This window comes from Lepisma saccharinum, chromosome 16 (genome assembly GCF_977018435.1).
Source record: "Lepisma saccharinum chromosome 16, izLepSacc3.1, whole genome shotgun sequence".
Taxonomy (NCBI): domain Eukaryota; kingdom Metazoa; phylum Arthropoda; class Insecta; order Zygentoma; family Lepismatidae; genus Lepisma; species Lepisma saccharinum.
This window is the reverse complement of record NC_139244.1, coordinates 34,723,057-34,746,820: the sequence shown is the minus strand read 5'-3', so window position 1 is coordinate 34,746,820 and position 23,764 is coordinate 34,723,057. Positions and strand designations below refer to the sequence as shown.

The 23,764-nt window shown below is 37.1% G+C and overlaps 1 protein-coding gene across 4 annotated transcripts in view; it reads right to left on the bottom strand.

The window, feature by feature from the left end:
• LOC146000385 (uncharacterized) overlaps positions 1-23,764 on the bottom strand; it is an 891,759-nt gene that overhangs the window by 34,012 nt on the left and 833,983 nt on the right. For all 4 annotated transcript variants that reach the window (XM_083137967.1, XM_083137965.1, XM_083137966.1 and 1 more), the window contains exons 9-11: positions 12,757-12,903; positions 6,529-6,676; positions 4,305-4,882 (exon numbers count right to left, since the gene is read on the bottom strand). In XM_083137967.1, coding sequence (XP_082994093.1) covers positions 4,305-4,882; positions 6,529-6,676; positions 12,757-12,903 — 873 coding nt within the window. The remainder of the gene's footprint in view (positions 1-4,304; positions 4,883-6,528; positions 6,677-12,756; positions 12,904-23,764) is intronic.

Genomic DNA, 23,764 nt, shown 5'->3' with positions numbered 1-23,764 from the left:
GTATGAAGAGATGTAAAAGTAATTCTATCTGAATACGTTGACTAAACAAAACTTCTTCTGAATTTTGGGGAGGAGAATGCAACTGACTGTTTCGAACTGGGAAAATAAAAAAAATTCTGGGTGCTGAATAGATTCTCTCGGGTTATCGACCAGGTGTTGTGGAAAATATTCCAAGCTTTCGAGAGCTACTTCACTCTCATCTTCTGGGTTGAAGTGCAGTTCTGAGCATCAACCTGGTGTATATACGTTCGTGGAGGGGCGATCCCGGTGAAGATGGTGGACCAATTTCCCTTCTCTTAAAATACTTGTCAAATTGTATTTCCATATTTATTTGGAATTTGCCACTGACAGTAAAAATTCTGGCTAATATATGTACATGTGAGAGTTTTTACAATAAAATAATTTCTACGAATAAATATATCTTTGAAAACAGAAAAATGCCAGGTAAGAACAGTTCCTGGCTTTGTAGGATTGTTGTACCTATTTTCAGTAAAATGGCCACTTCTAAGAACATATTAAATCTATCATATGAAGATACAGGCAAAGATAACTATTAAAGGACTTTATCTTATTTCTCTTGCAATTTATATGAAAGTTAAAAAATGAAATTGAATTTTTTTTAAAATGGCAATACAAACTTTAATCCCCTATCATATTTCGGGCATACCGAAATCCCAAGAGCAGTCCTGCTATTAGTTTGGATGGAATGAAACCATAATTCACACTTCTTTCACTTCTAGAAGGTTATTTTACAGTTAATGTACACTAACCAACTACTAGTATGTATGCAAGATATATATACTGTCCGGCCAAGGGAAACAAAACTAGCTGAAAAGTATGATTCCAAACGTGAAAGGGGAAGCAGGTACACTCACCAAACCGCCCTGTGGCATTTTGCTTGTATGGGTTCACTTGTTGTGTTTATTATTGCTTCCTGTGTTGTGTTGTGTTTGTGATGTCTCTTCTCTTACAATTCGTAACAAACCGTTTCAAAGTAGATTGTTTTGATCCCTGTTGCACATTCTACAAAACACCCTCGATATAATACACAATGCCACAAACTATTCAGTTACTACATTTTCTTTATTATAGTTATAATTAGGGATGTGCCGAAGCCAATTACGGATGTATGAAAATCGGCAAAAATCCGATATTTAAACCGGTACAGATTACACTAGAGTTTTTTACCTTCTAATAAGTTTTATATTTTAATTTTGTAAGATTTATTGAAAATTAGGTTATGATTTTTCATCATTTGTAGATATTTGTAATAAAGTTATTGCAAACTCTCATTCAGAGGATCAACCTACCTCAAAATCAGAAATAAAACAGTACATTGCTGAACCAACTAGTCCACGTGACCAGGATCCGCTGTTGTATTGGAAATTAAAAAATGAGTATGCAAACCTGAAGCAAGTGGTTAGAAAATACTTGGGCATCCCTGCTGCATCAGTATTCAGTGTAGCTGGACAGATTTGCAATAAGAGAAGTAGGTTACTTCCAGAAGTGCTTCAAAAATTTGTGTTTCTGAAGTTGAATCTGCCAGCATTAAATTTACAACATTAAGAACGGGAATTCATTTTGCATTTAAAAGAACTGCTTGTGCACTAATGTTAATTCTCTCAAACCATTTTTTTTAGATGGAAATGCACATTTGCATCTCTTGACAATATACAGGGTGATTGGTAATTAGATGTATTCCCTGAAAGGGGTTAAAGTAAAGACAATTTGTAATAAATTTGACCATATGATACCCCGTCCGAAAATTAGTAGTTTTCGAGATAATCGAATTTCTTTTGTTTCTTTAAAAAATGACAATTTTCCTCATAAAAAGATGAATTGAGAAAAAACTGCTCATTGTATGGAACTTATTTCAGCATTTTCTGATAGCTAACAAATAAGTGGTTCGTTGAAATAAAAAGTTTTTCCCAAATAACAATCACATGTAAGTACCGGGTGGGTCTAAACTTACAAGTGATGATAAAAAATGCACTCTTACGTAGTTTACTTGGCAACGTATTAATAACAAAAATGGTATGACACGAAGCATACAAATTACTTTAATTACTTCCTTGTGTCATCTGCTATCCAACAAGGTACAAATGTTGCTAACATTCACATTTGTGTACAAGAAATAATACTTCATTCATGTTCATGTGAATGGAATCAATGAACAAAACAATTAAAGAACATTACATGTCTTGCTCAAAGTGGGCACCTCCATTACGAATGCAGGCACGCAGGTTTTTACGGACATTTGGTCTTGTAACTCGTGATGTGATGGTGTCTTTGATGTGTTGACCAGCTGTTAAGATCCTCTCCCTGAGTTCTTCTTGCAAGTTTACCGGTGTCATGTGGCTCCAAATGTAGAAGTCGCTAAGCGTCAAATCGGGGATCGAGCCGGCCAGGGAATCGGGCCACCTCGGCCAATCCATTTCTTTGGGTAATTTTCATCCAGCCACTGTCGCACGCCCAGGGCGTCATCAACAATCATTTGATCGAGCCATTTTTCCTGCCCAAAATCTTAAATGGCATCACTTATGAACATTTTTTGAGGAATGGGATGGCACTGTTGTTGGACGATGCGCCTCTAGCTACAAGACGTGACATGATTTATCAGCATGATGACTGCCCAGCTCGATCTCCCGATTTGATGCCTTGCGACTTTTACATTTGGAGCCACATGAAAGACTTAGTTTACAAGACACTGGTAAACTCGCAAGAAGAACTCAGGGTAAAGGTACTTAACAGCTGGTCAATACATCAAAGACACCATCACATCACGAGTTACAAGACCAAATGTCCGTAAAAACCTGCGTGCCTGCATTCGTAATGGAGGTGCCCACTTTGAGCAAGACGTGTAATGTTCTTTAATTGTATTGTTCATTGATTCCATTCACATGAAGATGAATGAAGTATTATTTCTTGTACACAAATGTGAATGTTAGCAACATTTGTACCTTGTTGGATAGCAGATGACACAAGGAAGTAATTAAAGTAATTTGTACGCTTCGTGTCATACCATTTTTGTTATTAATACGTTGCCAAGTAAACTAAGAGTGCATTTTTTTATCATCACTTGTAAGTTTAGACCCACCCGGTACTTACATGTGATTGTTATTTGGGAAAAACTTTTTTTCTTCAATGAACCACTTATTTGTTAGCTATCAGAAAACGCTGAAATATGTGCCATACAATGAGCTGTTTTTTCTCAATTCGTCTTTTTATGTGGAAAATTGTCATTTTTTTAAAAAAACAATAGGTATTCGATTATCTCGAAAACTACTAATTTTCGGACGGGGTATGTTATGGTCAAATTTATTGCAAATTGTCTCTACTTTAACCCCTTTCAGGGAATACATCTAATTACCAGTCACCGTGTATATGTATATACATATGATATGCAATAGAAATGTACATAGCAAATTTATTTTTGTCATGCTGAAAATAACATCCCATTTCTGTTATGTATCGGAATCGGTTAAATATCGGCATCTGTTCCAAAAATTATAGGTGAGTTCATCGGCATCGGTAAATTTTTAGCTTCGTCATATCCCTAGTTATAATACTATGCATAATAATACTATAATTAGTGAACACTATCAAGATTACTGCTATGTACATTTGTGGTAATTATATTACTAATAAGGAGACCAAAATAAAGTTACTGGTTTACAAACAAGTTTATCTTCTAATGTGACATGATGAATACCTTCCTGATATATTCTGTTTGCTTATATAGTAGTATATGCATGGCTATTTTTATCATTCTGTACCCTTACAAAATTCGTAAACATCTCTACGCATGTTACTACGTTTGAAACTTCATTGTTGTTTCCACAGCAGAATTTTACCCAAGATTATCATGGATAAAAGCAGCAGCAATAAAGAAAGGTGACTCATAATGAGCTGAATAATACAGGTCCATGGATAAAAGCAACAGAAAAGGAGTAAAAGTGACTAAAGAACAATATATGTCCATAATTCTGCTGTAATAAATCTTCCATGTGCATAAAACTAATAATACACATAGAACACATTGAAAACTTCATTCCATATTAGTAATGATGCTTCATCACTGAAAATATATCTACCTGTTTTGCTGCATTCACACTTATAGAGATGAAAATCTGAAGACATCGATAAGCATCTACTATTATAATACAACAGCTCGGTGGTTGAACACGTTAAGTGCTTTCAATCTTGCCACCAAAGTTTCCAGGTTCGAATCCCAGGCTAGTCATGGGTGTTTCTTGTTAGTGCTCTTTCATCAATAGAAATACAACTACAAAGATCATATTTACCTGTATAGTGTCAGCAAGCTGGGAGCTGTCCAGAGCTGACAATTGAGCTGCATCAACCCCCTGGAGCAACATGGAGTCTGGAACCTGCTGGAACACATCTTCTTGGAGACTTGGCGAGAAGTATCCCCCATCTTCCGTTTGGTACGTGACACTACCAAGTCCGTAATTGTCTCCCGAATATGAGGATGTAACTGGCTGCTGCACCTCCACTGGAAGATTGAGCTGAAGCTGCTGCGAACCAGGATTTCCTGGATCTGAGGATGTCCGCTGAACCCTTTTCACCGCTTTCCGTTTGAGTAACTCGACCAGCGCAACATCCTGTGGGGCATGAGGGGGGACAAAGTGTTCCGAATCTGAGTGTCGACGGGTCTTCTCATTGGACACTGGTGCTGCAGGGACGACAAATGCCGGTGCAGGCGAAGAGGAAGATGTGACTGTCACCTTTGACTCCGTATCTTGATTCGCAACTGATCCTGGTGGGGTTCCAGGATACTGCTGAGGTGCTGTAGTTGAGGACTGGAAGGTGGCTGTGTTGGTGTGATGAGTATTCGATTCACTTGATACTCCTACTGAATTTGCTGCAAAAAGACAGAATAAAGAAAATCTGGTAATTCTCTTATCAGAAACTGTGTTTTGCAGCAAAAATAAGGACATAGGAAGAAAAAGGCACAATATTGATAAATAATTCACTATGGAAATTTCAAATTAACTAGCAAAAATGTCATACTACTGTGAAGGGGGGAAATGGTGAATGAAAGTCAGTGGAGCCAAATCAATTCTTGCTGACACAGCATTGCTAGTGGCAACACAAGAATCCACAAAAATGTTCTGTATTGTCTTTATTTCTATTGAATTGTCCTGCACACACAAAAACATGCTAGCTTCCAAGAATTACTGCTTAGTTAACATTTCTCACTGAAATTTAACAGCATTCTTTACACACCACTAGACACTATTAACACTCAACTTGAATTTATACCAGTGTTTATTAAAATTCCTCGTATAATATGAATGAATGGATTGAATGAAAGAAATGGACTCACCTGTGAATTATACTATTGCAATAACAATATTTAGTGAGTGATTTTGTTTACATACGAGGGGCATACTGAAAGTAATGAGTAACAATTTTTCATGAGCAGAGTTCCGGTTTTATTAAAGAAAAACATACTACATCATAATCTACATACTTTTCTTTATTCTTCAATAAAGTCTCTATTTCTTTGTATACATTCTTCCCACCTTTCTGGAAGCTTGAAAATACCCTTACGGTAAAACTCTGTTCCAGCTGCTTGCAGATACTAACGCACTGCTTTCTGTATGTCCTCCGCCATCTAGTAGCCTTGGTCTCGTAACTGTTCCTTCACAAAACCGAACAAATGATAGTCGGAGGGTGCCATGTCGGGACTGTAGGGAGGGTGAGAGACGTTTCCACCCCATTTTCCTCCCTGGTGAACTGAGCAGAGTGCGGGCGTGCATTATCGTGTTGGAAGGATGATTTTCTTTCCAGAACGTTTATCCCACAATGCACGACGGTGCTTGTGAAGTGTTTGGATAAAACGGTGAGCATTTATGGCAGCGACAATAAATAGCCTAACCTTGCAATCATTTCCTGCACTCACTGTGTCCTATTTCAAGCATTGCTGCAATTGTATCCACAGTGATCCGTCTGTATTCTTTAATTATGTTTTCAACTCTTTCCATGTTGCATTCCGTGGAGGCAGTTCGTGGGCAACCGCTCAGAGGCTGATCTTTGATGCTCGTGTTTCTATCTTTAAAATATATTACACATCTTATAACACTGCTAGCACCCACGCATACATCTCCATACGCACGCTGAAGTCTCTTCTGAATTTCAGCAGCAGGAATTCACGCTTTAAGGATTTCAATCACAGCACGTTGTCGAAACGAAACATCACTGTCAGCCATTTTGAAACAACTGCCTACACTCATGCGATAGAAGCTAATGACGTCACCTCGACGTGTTCAGTAAAGTATTTTGCGATGATTTACTTTGTTTGCGTGCATTGATGGATTCTGATTTTTTTAAAAAAATTGTTGCTCATTACTTCCAGTATGGCCGTCGTATAGGACATTAACACGTTCCATACAATAAGCATTCCAATATTAAATTACTGTTGACCTGTTTTCCATTATATACCAAGGAACCGCAGAAACATTGCATTTTTCAACTGAATTAGATAATAGAATCTTGTAAACTAACCTGAATAATTATGTAAATGGGTGAGCTGGGGATTTGTGATCCTCTTCTGTATTATCTTCTCCTCTATGAGGGCGCGAACACTCATGCTGGCAGTCTGGAGTGGAGGACCAGACATGTCCTTCTTTTCTGATTTCTTAGCCTCCGAGTCCTAGAAGAAAAGAATAACGTTCAAAAATAAAATAAAAAATCAAGCTGAACACATCTAAAATATAAAGAGTATTATGGCATCATTATCACGGCCTTGATCGCTCTGCTTGCAAAAAAGTAGTAAACCCATGCCTGTGTACATATAATTTTAATAGTAATTATATACTGTACATGTGAAACCTCTGATGTGGAAATAGAACTCATATTTACCCCAAGTAAAGGAAAGACGGGTCTAAACAAAATTCACATCTGTTCTTAAAATAAAACTTTCACTACATACATGCTTGCGAATTGAAAGCACATACATTTACAAATATTGGACATCATATGAAACACTGTTGGTCCAACAATAGAATGAACTGCAGTGTTAATAAAATATCATAGCCTACAATGTTAGTCTTTGTTCACTTGGTTCAAGAGTTCTAAACACTTTGTCCTTGACACACCCAGTTACATAAGAACTAATGGCTCTTATTTTCTTGTAATTTCCATCGGGTTGAAAATGCTTATGTATTTTTAAAGAGTATACTATTGTTTATTAACAGTTATAAAAATCAATTACACTGAATTTCTAATTGACAATATTAGTGCCGAGATTTCCCTCCCGTGCACAGGCCTATGCTTTTGGCTAATACCGACGATGATGTTGAATATATGGAACTGATAAGGGGCGCTCACAAAGAAACGTCCATATCCAGACCAAGACACGAGCCCTTAACCTTCAGTCGAGATCTGCATTGGTGTGCCAAAGAGCCTGTAAGGATGATATGACTGAAAGGGGGAGATGCTACAGTTATGTCGTTTGAAAGTGGGAACCGAACCACAATGTGCCAGCACCGGGAATCAAACCCTTGACCCCATTGATTACGAGGTTACCACGTTACCATCACGCCATCTGGGAGGCCCTTACAGACACTAAAACGAGATGTTGGTCCAATGCATGACTTTTATTTTGATCACTTTTTGATGTATAACAGAAAAGAAAATGTACAAAAAAGGCCAACTTCTGAGACTCACGTGCGCAAGTAACGATCTCTATCACGTGAGGGAGGGATCAGTTTTCGCTAAGAAACTCAGCATCATTGTTTTTATCCTATCAGCAATAGCAATTATCGCAAGAAATTGAGGAAAAGAATCCTCGATTTCTGATATGAAAAGGTAAAAGGTACAATAGGTAGATCACGTTGTTCTATTGAAATTAATCCAGCAACAGAATTAGCGAGTCTTTGGGGGATGGCATGTAGATGAAGTAAGTTTGGGAATTTTAAACTACCCCGAAATGATGCCTAGAGCTAATCTGATTCGAAATTGCACATGCTTTAAAATCCCGTTAAAAACTATCTTGAAAATAGTCATATTTTTTAAAATTAAAAAATAACGTAATATCAAGAAGCAATAACGAGAGTGATATTTTATACCACGTCGACGAATGTATCAAAAATAGGATTGCAGAAGTTATGCAACCGCATATTTTGAATTTGTTTTCTTACTTAATAAGTAACTATTACATTCAGGGTGTAAGGAGTGATACTTCTTGCAGACAGCCAATCATCAACCTCCCTTCCACGTAGTATACCCTCGACTGCATTTTGCAGACTAGCGGGGCTCTGGCGTCTGAAATTACAGCCAGTATAATCCTTTGTGAGGCTCGTGTTGTGTTGTTTACATATTGCGATTTTTCCTTCATCTATCTCATTTTATCATCAATCATCTTCGCCTTTGCGATTAGCCAAAAGTGTCAGAAAAGTGAAGAAAATAATCAATTCAACCAAACTATTACATTCATTATAAGTTGCTCCTTGGTGAAAAGGAATTTCAACGTTCATTTGTTATTGAAAATTACATTTGTGTTCAAATCTTCTACTTTCAACACCAAGAATCAACAAAAGTGTAAATTCTGCGAAGGAAAATCAATTTAAAACAATTTATTAAATGTGATAAAAAAAATATTTACTTCAAGGTATGCATCTCATATTGTATTTTGAAGTTTTGTGTGTTGGGATCATTTCTACGTTATTTTTTAGCACATAACATTTCCATAGTTTAAACCACTATTCGACGTGTTCCATTAAAGAAGTTATTCTCAAATATTTTCAGGACGCATGTATGTATGTAGTAGGGTGGTATTTTCACGGATAGTTTTTTTTTTTGGGGGGGGGGCTCTCCAATGATTGCTTGTGAAATATCAGGTTATACACGCAGCGTGTTTTTTATGTACAATTAAGAACCTACCTAACTTGCCCCATTCTCCTCCTGAAAGTGCACAATTGCAAATACGGCTTTATTAAAAATCAATGCAAATGTATTCACTACGTATGGCAAAATAAATTATATTTGTACTAATGCACTTCATACATTCAGCTTTCCGTCGCACATTAGTGGATTTCAAAATGTGAAAACCTTCATGAAATATTGTTATTTTCTTAGATGCTGAACGATATAGAATTATGTTTGTGGAAGATTTAGTGTTTATAAAAGGAATGACGAAGATAACTGTATTTATTAGGTTTACTATTTCTAGTGTATAGAATCCTGAAAATGGTGTTATATGAAAGTGGTTTACAAAAATGATGAACCCCCTGGGTAGAGTGCTGTAGGAAGAGGATTTCGCTCGAACGCCAATAGTTCGCACGGACGACGCTAGTTAGCGTACGGAATTGAGAACTCAAATATGGATCGTGAAGTGAAAGACGCAGTCAAATCGAAACTTAAGTGAAGATAGTCATCATCTCCATGTTAAAATGTAGCTTAGTTTATCTTACCATTACACAGTGATATATGAAGATGAAATAGATGATTGTGGGCTGAAACTACATTCTGAAACTATTAAAATGATATTCTCTCGAGCGTGAGAGACTCGAACGAGCACGAGCGAGGGAAAGTGGTCTCATGCAGGACTCTATCCCTGGGTAATATTAATTGCATCCCTCACCCCCGCGTTATATTTACAAGCAGAAAGTGGGGATACAAATACCCAGACGGAGATTTACCTCTAATCTCCTACAAATAACATTGATTAATTTATTTCATGGATTTCCTGCGATGTTGCAAATTCGCATAAATTAGTACTATAACATAAACGAAATAAAAACATTGTAAATTCTACAGTTGCATATTGTTTCATTATATATAAACTTATTTCATTTGGCAAAAACTATTGAAACTGGCTTTTTCCATGTCTAAATGCACCATTCTGCATAAACTAATAAAATACAGTTGTAGTTGTAATTTTCATGTTATTTTACTGGACGTGTAAGTGGTGACCTGGGAAGGCATCCAAATGTCAATCTCACTTTCACGTAGTATATCCCTGCAACTGTTTTCTTGCAGGATAACGAGAGACTGGCGCCTGGAACCATGATCATTATAATCCTCAGTGGGGTCGTGGGGTCCTACAGCCTCTAGGGTAGGGAGAATTTATTCTTGGAGAATGGCATAATTTTAAGTAAGTCCAGAACTTTCCTCGCGGCGAATGGTGATAAGATTCTCTCGGGCTATCGACCAGGTGATTTAAAGTAATTAAGGTAGTGTTACGTAACGCAAATTAACGTAATCTAAATATGAAAATGCACCGAGCTTCAAAATACAACTCAACTGGTCCATAGCCGGAGAGAATCTTTTCTTCAGTATAATTTTAGTTCTTGTTAAGGGATCTATGACTGCATTAGTTCTAAAAAGAAGTTTTTAACAGACAATATTATTTCCTTGTTAGGGCTCTGTCTTCAGTTTTATTTTCGTTAAGGAGCTTATCACCGTGTTGTGTGAAGGGCAAGAATAACTTTGATTGATTGATTTGGTTTATTTATCTTCGCTTATCTGAAACTTTTGGCTAATCGTGACGTTGAGGATGAGTGATGATATGATGAAATTGATGAACGGACACTCACGAAGAACACTCATGCTCAGGCTGGGATTCGAACCCGGATTCGTGTTGGAGGGGAGGGCAAACCTAGCCTATGTGTCCACAATGAAAAATCAATCATATTATTTTACTATATTGACACTTATTCTGCAGCAAATATGCTAGTCGTACAATAGGGCATCAAGCCATTATTTGTATTAATATTGTATTAAATCTAGGGTGTTCGGGAACAAGCACTTAAGTCAATGAATAAAATTTTTCAGCAGACAGTTATTTATGTGACAATTCTTTCAATAGGAACATTACAGGCATGTTGGATCATCATTGTTAAGGATCTTTACACACGCCCAATATAAATTTATCCTCATTTTCTTTAATTGATTCAGTGTGACTTAAATAAAAGCAACAGGAGATCGCAGGTTTTGATTGAAGTGCTTTTCCTGAACAGCATACAAATGAAATATTGTATGACTTAAATTGTAACCGTATTACAGAGTGTCTACCAGTCAAGAATGTCAAGAAAAAGTCAAGAAATTATGCTTATTTACAGTGTAGTGAACTTGCATTGTTATATCCCTTTACTGGGATTTGATAAAATTGAATATTTTGAAATCTAAAATAGTATTGAGTTGTGGTTAAGATTTGTTCGCATTGTTTCTTAAGAATTTCATTCTTGTATGAGTGAAGTTTTGTAAAAATATTAAAGAAAGTTATGTGGATATTCCCCATAAGCATGAAGTCTGAAGCATTAATTTTTACATGCATTAATAGAAAGCAAGTCTAAATCTCTTATTAAAGTACAGCTTCAGTTTTCATCTTAACCGGCTTTGTGGCCGGGGTCAGGGGGCACCTTGACATTAGGTAAAACTATTTTGTATAATTTTGTTTGAAGAGTGAAAATGTAGACAGCTCACAAGGATAAATCCACAGACCATGAACAGAGGCTATTACATTCGCTCAATGAGCTGAAGTCTAAGTAGCTGCAAGTATTTAGAAAATTATCTAGACTTTGTAAGTTCTTTCATAGGGGAGCTTCACTGTCCCTGTTGCGACTTTCCGTTTAGACAGAAATCTGTGCCTTTGATGTCACCATGTAAATACCCTTCGCATCTCCATAAAAGGTGAACATCTCTCAAGTTTTGGGAACGAAGATGAGTTTCATTGCTTCGGGCGGGGGTGTACTGTAAGCACTGTGATTGAATATTGTGCATTTCTTTTTGTGTGATATAAATATCTGTATCATCTAAGATAGTATGGGGTATGGAACTGATGATTTCAGTATCAGTCAATTAACGCTTCAAGAGATGTTTAAAAAGATTTAGATAATGTAGTACTTGTATGATATTTATAATTTTTGTATTACTTAATGACCCCCCACATACACACACATAATTTACCTTCATTAAACACTGTTAAATTTTTGAAAAGTGGACTTGGTTTACAAAGCCCCCCTGATAATCCGTGAGCCCCCCCTGGAGATCAATTCTATCTACGGGATTCCCTTGTGGTAGGGGGTTTTCAATAAATAAAAATATATATTTTCTTAAGTCAAGAAAAAGTCAAGACTTTTAGAATTTTTAATTTGGTAGACACCCTTGCTTTGTGTGGTATACCATTTTTGGCTGGATTTTATTCTAAGGATTTAGTTTTGGAAATATTAAGTATATCTTCTTTTAATTTAGTAATATTTATTTTATTGTGGATTTCTACTGGTATAACTATATCTTATAGCTTTCGGTTGAATTATTACTTAGTTGGTAAATCTTATAGAGGTATTTCATTCCAATTTTTTTCTGATGATGGGGGTTGGGGTATATTTAAGGGTATATTAGGCTTATTACTATTATCCATTGTTGGTGGCGCTATTTTAATATGATTAATTTTTCCATCTGTTTTTGTTATTATTATTCCATTTAATTTGAAGATAGGGGCAATTATTTGTATTTTATTAGGTTGATGAATTGGATATAATGTTACGTCTTTTTTATTTGAAAGTTACAGTTTCTTTAATAATAAAATAATATATTATGTATTAGGCGGAATATGATTTCTACCATATTTATCTTCGGGTGGTTTGAAAGTTACCCTTTCTTTAATAATGAAATAATATATTATGTATTAGGCGGAATATGATTTCTACCATATTTATCTTCGGGTGGTTTCGGTCCTCCATTCTTCACCTGATAAATAATAATAATAATAATAATAATAATACTCACCTTCTTGAAGTAGCCTCCATGCAGTCGCATGTGCCCATTGAGCGCGGGAATGTTCTTGAACTTCCTGTGGCAGAGATTGCATTCCACCGGCTTTGGGTCCTGCTTCGCAACGGCCCCGTTCGTCTTGCCAGCGGGGAGATTCGAACCCTGCAAAGACAAGAACGCCTCCGTGAAAGTAGACCACCAGAACTCATCCATCCCTGGCACAACCGAGGCTCGAACTGAGGACTCTCGCAGTCCGGTCTCGAACCCGTTCCCCCTTTCAAAGACGCTGAACCCTCTCAATACTTCATACGTGCTAACTGGTTTGAAGGGGGCATCCACGGTCGTGCAACACGACGAATCTTGGTTCAAACGGGTGACAACTTCTTACAAAAATATTTAAATTAATTCCCCTGAATGGCAGCAAGAAAGAGGAACCCTTTTCTGATCCATCAATAACAGGGAGTGGAAGGGGGGAGGAAAGAAAGTGTGGAGAATTGAAGAGGTATGAAGAAGAAGCGAAGAACGTACTGTGTTTAAAAAGGAAACTCACGTCGCTACAATCTTAACACGCGAAGATCACACGTTGTAATTCAAACATCTCCCGCTCGAAGCTTGGTTGTGGTAGGCTGTTCAGTACTACAATCAGTGATGTGCCGTAGACTAGAAGTTTACGTCTACATGCGTTGTCTACACGTAGTCTACGCGTACATTACATTGGGTTGTAGTTTACATAAACTACGTAGACAATCTAGAGTGCATTTTCAACGGTTTCATGAAAGAAAAGTTACATTTTCAACTATATTGGTTCCTAACGAAATGAAAAGAATCATATTTACAACAAAATTCCTCTTCTCTTCTATCATCAACTATGGAAGAAGATAAATAGTATGCAAAAAACAACAACAGATGGCAGTCGTGAGGCAAGAGTGGTCTTTTCCCCATAAAACACTAGAATATTTCCTATATTAGGTTTCTTCCTAGGTGAGAAATTGTTCGAATTTGGAAGAAAGAGTATGAAAAGTTCTCCTCACACATCAGCAACTGATACACAGTATAATTTTGTTTTACTTCCACGGCGCCCTTTGCTAAGTTATCACCTTTCGCTATGTTGTTTACATTGTCATCTACGTGTGTAAAATAGTCTATGTGTAGAATGTAGACTATCCTTGTTTACGCGCAGATGCACATCACTGACTACAATACATATATTTTTCTCAAATCATAATCTGAAGTTACTCCATGGCAGGGGTTTGAATTGTCAAATACAGTGCTAAAGAATATGTATTTTAAAAATATTTCGAGTTCGCTCATGGAAATTTTCATTACCTTTTTAAAATAACTAGTACAGTGTGTTTTTTAATGTTTGTGCGTTTTCTGTATCACGTGCATAATTAAATCACAATGCTATTATAATTTTTTCACTGTCGCTTGCCGATCTTTAAAATCTGCCCCGATATGATAGAGTAAGCTCTATATACGTATAAGAATGCATTGCATAGTTATTCATACTGCTACCGGTAGAGCTTTCTTATAGGAGGCCACTCCGTTGCAAGAATGAATTACTTTTAATCAAATCTTTATTAATTCATAAATTAACTGATATACCTAGGTAAGATCATATTTCAAAATGTGTAGCTTCATCTTGGTTGGATTCATGACTTTCTTAGGCCATATTTTTCAGGGAAAAAAAGGCTCTCTCTTGAGAAAAAGGGAATGGCGCCTGAATTAGTATAAGATTTTTCTACCCCTGCTCCAACTGTTATATGAAAAACTCAGGTCAATATCTCTCTCCATCTATAGCACATGATGGGCTCGGAACAGATGGAAAATCAAGTTTTCGCCTGAAACAAATGCAATAGCTCGGCTTTGGAAAGCACCCAAGTGTTACAAAAAACAACCGAAAATGTCGTCGTAATAAAATCGATAAAACCTTGCCCAGTGCTCGAAGTGGGGTGAACGCGACGGAATTATATCCCGAGCTAACAAAATTTTCCTAAAGCATCCCCCGTTTGAATGATTTGCATAAGCATCACACCACCTTTTCCATTGTCCTCATGTACAGTCACGGACACTTGTGGGTTGTGATGCTCCCACTGAAAGCGTATGGGATCATTACAACCCAGAAGTGTCATTGACTGTACATTTACATCCAGGCATCCGCAAACTCGACCAAGCATCCCCTAGATAGGAATTTCCACTTCGAGCACTGCTCTTGACCACAAAGTATTTGAAGTCTTGTCTACTTCTTCAATCACTTCATTACCTTAAACAACTTTTAGAGCAGCTCAACAAAAATCTCTATGATTTAAACCAAAAAATCAACATTTCGCATTTCAGAATACAATCTCGATTTTTGACCCTAGAAAGAATCATGTGTTTTTAAGAAAAAATCGTGAATAATTTTGTGCCAGGAATTTCAGAGGTGCAAGAGTAAAGCTACCAGATTTAGTCGGAACATTCATAACTTTTTAATCCCCAACCCAAGGTTTCTTATGGTTAGAGGCAGGACGGAAGAATGTTACGACTTCATCGTTAGTACGCATTCAGGCATGTTCTCTGTCATTATAAAAGCATAAAGTACTTCTGGTTTTCATTAGCGAAGGAGAATGTTGAACTAAATTCTCAGTTTCTTAAAGTAATTTGTGGGAGTAGCTATTTAGAAAAGAGGTTTTTGAAGTGAAATGGAACTTTGGATTTAGTGTAATCCAAAAAAAAATTGCACAGCAGAAACATTAATGGTGAGCGCATTTTTCTGTTTTCTCTGAAGATGAAGTTGAATGATGATGAAGTGATAAATGGAGGAGAGAAGAAACACAATGATACATCCATACTGTCCCAGAATTCGAACCTGGGGCTGGGATGTTGGGCTTCGTAGTACGTTGCGCTAACCACTACGCCACTGAGGTCGGTCAGTCCGTGGCGGCTGCATTTATTCAGGTGGCAGCTGCTTTTATTCAGGTGAAGAATGGGGGACCGAAACGATCACATATAAATAGTTGCCAGAGTACTGCGTCATCGCTGGAATCTTTGCGCTGCGATGCATCATGCTTCAAAAGTGGAATCTCATTCCCCTTACACCTCTCCCTGACACAATGAAGAGCGCAGTGTTACCAGGACAACTTTTTTATTGTAAAATGGTTATGGTAAAATTATTATGTTATCAGATGCTAAAAGTACCAGGATTTTTAATGTTACTACACATAATAGATCAGAAAAGAACATGACACGATATGCTATTACGTTTTCACGGCAAACATTTCTTACGGTAGTTATTTGAGTAAACGTGATAGCCATTTGACATGCTGAACTTTCCTGCAATTTCGTCATTTTTACGTTGAATACGAAGTCCCTTCCCTCTCTACAGGGTGCCTCAAAATTAATAGCGAAATTTGGTTTTTACTTAGATTTTTCAAAGCAAAGCGAAAAGTTGGCTGCATAAACAATATCATGGAAACTGACAACCGATATGTTGATTATCTTCTTTTTTATTATTTAAAATTCCTAATGCAAATATTACCCCCTGCGTTTTATCTCAATTTTCTAACTACACATTGTGTAGACTAGACTGATTGACGAACATAGTTATGGACAATTTGACTGGTATTGAATGTGTTACCTTACATTAAATTGTACCTTCATATCAGTAATGTGAAACTTGGTCCCTTACATTAAAAGAGGATCATAAATTAAGAGGATTTGAAAATAAAGTCCTTAGAAAAATATTTGAACCTAAAAAAGATGAGGAGACAGGTGAGCGGAGAAAGTTACATAATTTACAACTGCACAATTTGTATTCATGTCCAGATATTATTCGAATAATTAAATCAAGAAGACAGATGGGCAGGCCATGTGGTACGAATGGGAGAGGAAAGAAGAGTTTACAGTTTCTTGTCGGGAAACCTGATGGTAAGAGATCTGTAGAAAGGCCAAGACGAAGATGGAGAGATAACGTTGAGATGGGCCTAAAGGAAATCTGTAAGGATGGACAAGATTGGATTGATCTTACCCAGGATAGGGACAGATGGAAGGCTTGTGTTGCTGCAGCCATAAACCTTCGGGTTTAAGAAGGCGAGAGAGTTGGTCAGTTATGCCAGTGCCGTAGCCCCGAAATTTTCACAGGGTGTACGCTAAGTTTCGTGCAACTTTAAGTAGGGACCATGTTTCCATTAATTTGGGATTATGTTTCCATTAAATATATGGCTGAAATCATTAAAATTCTAGAAAACATGCCATTGATAGTAGAATAGTGATGATGATGATGATACTTGACATAAAAGAGGTCTAGCGAAGGTATTCTTAAAATAAAAAAAAAATGAATCAAGCATAGTAATGAGAACGGATTTTAAGGTGCAAAATTATGGTCGGAAAGGGGAAAAAAAGGTTCTGAAAATGTTTTCAAAAAGGTGCTGCTAAATTGCCTTTATTCAGGTTTAAAGCAGTTACATTAACATTCTTTTTTCAACACTGTAGCAAATAAACATAATTAGTAATTAGCCATATATAGTTTCAGGGGTGCCCATGCCCCCCAAGGCCCATGACACACTCCCCGCAAAAAGGTAAAACATTCCCCCCCCCGTTTATGCCGAATTAATTACTCAAATTATTTTTGTCAGACAAAATTTGCGGAAAAATATAATACCAGAGGTGCAACCACGAATTTTGTCGGGGGGGGGGGGGCAAGTACCAGGATAAACGTACCAATAATAATAATAATGGCTTTATTATTATTATTATTATTATTATTACTACTACTACTACCACCAGTAGTAGTAGTAGTAGTAGTATCAAAAACGTTATTATCGTAAATTACGCAAAAAGGGGGTAGAAGTTTGTGCTAAAGCATTTGTTTGGGACAAAAAATTTGAAATATTTTTTCAACACTGTCAATTTCACATTAGCTAATAATCAAGCACAGAAACTGTATTTTTGAATGCAGAAAATGAATGATAAATGCATTCCGAAGATACATGTGTAACTTTCATGTACAACATATATTTTACACATATTCAACATGGAGCGACATAAAACAGAAAATACATATGCAACAAGCTAACACTAAATTGTGTACGTATTCAAAGCTTATTCAATAGCCTACAAATGGACAACACATATTAATACATTACATTGCAGAAAACAAGCAGAATGCGAGCGAAGCGAGCAAGAAAACTTTTATATCCAATTTTTGCAATTGAAAACAATATTGATTTAATAGGGCGCAAATAATTTCACTGGACGCCATGGCATTCTCTCTTTTACATCTTTTTTTTTTTAGATCATTCGACGCCCATGGCCGACTCCCGCCGCCCCTAGCTACAGCTCTGAACTTGACGACAACGAGAAAAGCAGATAATGCAAGCGAAGCAAGCAAGAAAATTTTACAAAATAAATTTTTATTTGCATAAGATTTGAAATAGAAAGGGTAATTGCACCTCTGTGTCTCCCCTGAAGGTGCCCTTGGCCGTCAATGTTTGTCCCCTCTTGCTGCCCTAGCATTGACTTCCGTCGAAGGTTGAGGGGGCAATGGCCCCTGTGGTTGCGTCATTGTATAATACAGACATATTTAAGGAATATATGTTTACTTTAGATACTTTAGGCTCACTGCCATTGTTAGTCAACTTTATTCTGCACAGTTCGTCTGCTCGACTAACCTTGAATTGATGCGAATACCACGCCCCCCTCCATCCAAACCGATTCTAAAGGCATAAGAGGTGGTGTTTCATTTCAACCCTATCGCTGCGATCACCCCCAGGTAGGTAGAAATACTATACATCATAACCAAAACTAAAAATCAATAACAAGTCACTCAAACGATACGATCGCCCATTTTTGTGTGAAGATATAGAGAATTGGTATAAAATTTTGTCCCCCCCCAAAAAAAATTCCATGACGCAGGCGCGTCATGACCCCCCCCCCCCTGTGGGTACCCCTGTATAGTTTATATTATATCATTTTATAGCGCTCGTTCTGCTCTACAAAATGAGACTATAGGATTTTATATGGCTGCTCAATAAGAATGAAAATTATTTGTTTTTCTGCCCAATTGTTTAACAAAACATGAAAGAAAGGGAAATAAAAAGGTGCTGAAACATCAAAGAGGGTGTAAAATGGGGATAAATGTTTTAATGTCACGAAAAGGTGCAACAAAGCGTGTTCATTTTACTTGATTTCATGTCCTGAAATACATATCTCAAACGATGGGTATGAAAACAGCTATATTCTTGGAAAGGTTAAAATCTGTTACCTATTAATGACCACATTTAAACATAAAAGCTACAGTAATCGAAAATGGTAGGTATAGGTTATTGAGTAAGGTTAATCAGAGAATATACGGGTATACGGCGTATACCTCGACCGCAGTCTGCTTCATGTAAGGTCATATCTCCTCATCTCTTAACTTCCACATGATGTATTTCCAGCAGCCAATGACTATGGAAGTAAAATACATGACTACCTCAAACAACCGTGGAAGAAGTCGAACAAGGGCAAGGATCACCCACACTGCATCCACCCTATTATTGGCACAATCAACCCAAACTGAAGATACACAAGACAGCTTTTTCCAAGGACGTGCTTCCAAAGAACTGTTTCTCTCTTGTGTAATAAGTTAAGTGCCCTCCGATGGGACGAATTTCAAGATCAAAGGAATGAAAAATTTGCGGCTCGCTGCGGCGGAGTTCTATAAATAATTGGGAGAGAATTTCTCCCGACCAGCTGCAAGGAAATGAAAACGACTTCGAAGTATTTCTTCTTTGTGAATCTGCGTTGACTTGAAATTCCAACCTTGCTACATTAACCAGTCACTCCAAGTTTCTTAATTTACCTCCGCAATGTGTAGAAGTTAGAGTCCCACGCTTCGAAACATAAGCAGCGTCTTTCGACTCACATATATTATAATATTGGCACTAGGGGATGCATTCAATGCCGATTCAATGGATATTTAATGGAGATCGGTAATTGGCTAGGGGATAGAGAATTTTCGTATCGTATTACGAATTCAAAAATTCGCACAATGATAATTCTAGAGACTTCTATTTTTTTTATTAAGGTTTTACAAGGATAATTCAACGTAATGTTTAGTCATATTTGACTACCTCATTCCTTCCGTTTATTTTCTTCTATTTCTTATGTTTATCAATTATATAAATTTATAATATTCCATATTATGTATACGTATAAACAAATAGGCATGTCTGCATATTAATTGATGTAGGGATAAAAGCAGTTCTTATAGTTACAGAAACAATGTAAAGTAAACTGTAAGCTTAAGTGTAGCCCTAGTTTAATAAAAATTATAATAATGGCATACATAAACTTATAATCGCCACATTCTTAGAATATATTCAGGTAAGTAAGTACACATGGTGCATACCACAGTTACACAGGCTAAGATAAAACAATGTTATTGCACAATAATAATAAGAAAAACGCCTAACTTAAAAGAAAAACTCTGTCGCAGAAAATCCAACAGAGTGTCTAACGCTGCCGTATTGTAACCAAGGGTCTTAGATTCAATCCCCAGTGGAGACACATGTTTAGTGGTTCAGATACCACTTAGGCTATTTGAGCACGAAGTTAACTTAAAACAAAAGAATATTAAAAAAACTTTATTGTCAACCATTGTAGTGACTTTAGCCGTTCATAAGGATCGCACTGATTTCAATGTATTCATAATGTATTTTAATGCACTTTTATTGCTCTTGTACTCTTTTTATGTACTCTCTTATCAAATTTGGATTTCGAATTTGTGACATGAACATTGTTGTATGAACTGCAGTATCCAGGCTCTTTAACTGATCCTTAGCATTATAAATAAATGTGAATATATAGCATGAAATGGAGTTTCTTCAACAACCTGTAAAAAGTGTAAAACTATAACGAACACAAAGTATATTTATCGATTCCATTCAGAAACACCTGGCACTCGATGAAGGAAGAGAGGGATTACTCAACCATAGAGGACTTGAGTGCTATTATATATATTTCGCATGAATTCTTAAGATTAGCAAGTATGCCATATGCTGTACCCACCCGTGCACGCTCCCCTTACGCAGCATGTAGGGGATAAAGCAACAGCAGGTTTGTCTTAACCATACCTGAAAACCTAAAATGTGCTCGTGTGACAAGTGTGATGACGTCACGCTACACGCACACATCCTGAATAAGCAAATGCCATTAAGACGATACATGTGAATGGCGAAGGGATGTCCACTTTCCCCACGCTAAAGGCCAACCTCTCCCCCCACCCCCCTTCGACTGTGAAAGCGACGCCGATCCACTACAGGAAATACCCGTTTTGAACGCAACAAAAGGTCACCGGCCTACAACGCCTCTCCCCTTTCCCGGTACACCAACACTTTAAGTTTCTCAGTCTCTCACACGAAGGGGTCCTGGGATCGATGCTCGAACGCGGCACAGAAATTTCTTTTCCCCAGAGCAACCGGCTTCTACGCGTCGTCAATTCGCATTCATGATCCGCCCAGATGTTCAGCTACTGAGAAATTCCGTTACTGCTATTCAATACCAAGACGAGTACGGCAAATTTTTTAACTTTAGTATAATGTGGATCCAATTTTATGTATTTAAAAATGCCAACTTGTAGAACTTTAGCGAAAACGTGTTCACCTGATGAAAAAAATGACACTTCTTAATGAAAAAGGAAGTCAAGTATCTTCACAAGTTTAAACCTGCTCCCAAAGAAATTAAGACTTGAGTTTTTAGTGTGTTTTACCACTTGTACAAGCCTAGATGAGTTCGAGTTTTTTTTCCTTTAAGTCAACTTTATGCACAGATAGGCTCATTGGGAGTGGACCTACAGTTTAAAATGGGATAACAACCACTATGTGTGTGCCTCCACCGGATATCGAACCCGGGTACCCTTGATTACAAACGAAACGAGACAGTTTAATATTTAAAATATTAAAATTTATTAGCAATCTAACATAATTTAGTTTAAGAGTTATAACTAACATTTTTAATATACAGGGTGTCCGAAAAATCACGCAACGGAGAGTTTGACATTGTACCCTTTGTACAAAAACCTTGCATTGGGTATTAACATTGTCAATAGGGATATATTTTTTTAAGAATTAAGCAAGAAAATGATTCTCTACATGAACGTTCAGTATGGAGAAAATTTACTAAGATGTAAATAATCTTTTATGTGCGAAGAAAAACATAGATATAAGACAGTTATAAGAGTGGCTTCCAATAATTTTTTATGTGTATCTATGATCTCTGTAGATATTTATCGAATTGATAAATAAACGCTAAAATCTTACGCATTTTATACATTACAGGCGACTTATGGGTGTAAGTATGACATATTCATAAAAACGTATGTTTTGTTTCGAAATTAAGAAGTGCACTGGCAACATTGGTCGTGTCAGAGGGCAGTACCAAGTGTGTCCGACATCTGGCTATATTATTCAATCAATGCTCAGATGAAATAAAAGAGTTGAAATTTATCGTAAGTGTAGGTAAATATCCTGCGTACCCCAGTGATTGCATGAAATCTATTAACAAAAGAAAGCCCACGGCCAGGTCAGGTCTCGAATTGTACCTATGGATGGCAGGATGGTGAATCCGTATTAACATCACACCTCGGATTACTAGAGATAATGATATCATTCTTCATTTTGCCTCTCCTGCAATGTAGGCAACCCAATTAACCCTCCTGTACATCGTGGCTGCATACACGCACGGGGCACACAATGCAATATGGATGCCTCCTTTGCTATTTTTACGTGACTGTAAAACACGGCTATTTCGTGGAACTGAAGATCGCAGAGGCATGTGACAAAAGAACCGTAACGCAAACAGCGAGATGGATTGTAGCAGCCTCACTGTAGCCCATCGTTCCCGCATCCATGAAGAACATTTGACTACAGCACCTCTTTTTCCCCATAGCGCAGTGACGCGCACGAAATAATACCTGCAGGCGATGCAGTTACCGTTGGAACAAAGGGGGGAAAAGCAATTTGCAAGCTGCTATAATGTGTGCTGTGGGAGGGGCAATTTGAGGGGAACTGTTGTTGCGTAATCATTTTTCCTCCAGCATTTTCCAGTGTTTTTTTCCCAGCTATGTATATCAATGCGTTCATTCTTAAATAAAGAATGCGTAGGTGTATATTGGTAGGTATCCTCGATCGATATTTCACATGTTTCGTAGCAAAAAATATATATTTTTCTTACAACCTGTAGTAGCCATGTTTAAAATATTTAAAATAAATACCATATAGAAGTAGATTGTATTGCGAATTAAAAATCTTTCATAAAAACATGTAGATTTTCACAATGTTTTGAAGACATTTGTCCACCTTGTATTTATTCCAAAATAAATCTCAGTTTTAAATCGTAACTGTTTTAGTGCTCTAATTGTTATAACACGTACGTACTACAAAGCCAGAGTTCCTGAATCCTCCTAAATAAGGCATACCCACATTGTGTTACCTCTACTTCAGTTTCACCACAATTCAATTCATCATTCATTCCCAACGTCGTCATTCACCTAGATGGGTACAAAAACGAAATAACAGAATGCGCAAGCATTACAGCATATTTTCACACACCAACATCAAAGTACCATCCGTTTGTAAGCGGCTTTATGGGCAAAATACTTAGTATAACAACTGATTACGGATAAAGATAAAAAAAAGGAACAAAACAAAAGTTCTCTCTACCTGTCGCCCATACAGTTACTTGTAATTGGCTTGTGACATTGTTATAGGAACGTCATAATGTAAGCTGCCGTGTAGATGTAATAGCAAACGAAAATCGACCTACTGGTCATCGCAAAAACTCTGACATGAAATGTATCATAACGCCGAAACAGTTGGTATATATTTTTTAAAGGTTTCAGTACGAGCCAGAAACCTAAAAGCTGCCGTCACTTTTTAATATGGTAGCGGAAGCTCTACTCTGATTGTTGATGGGTAAACAATTAGCTTTGTTTGATTGTTAACCTTACGCTATTATATTTGCGAGGGGGGGGGGGTCGATGGAACCATACATACGTATAATGTTC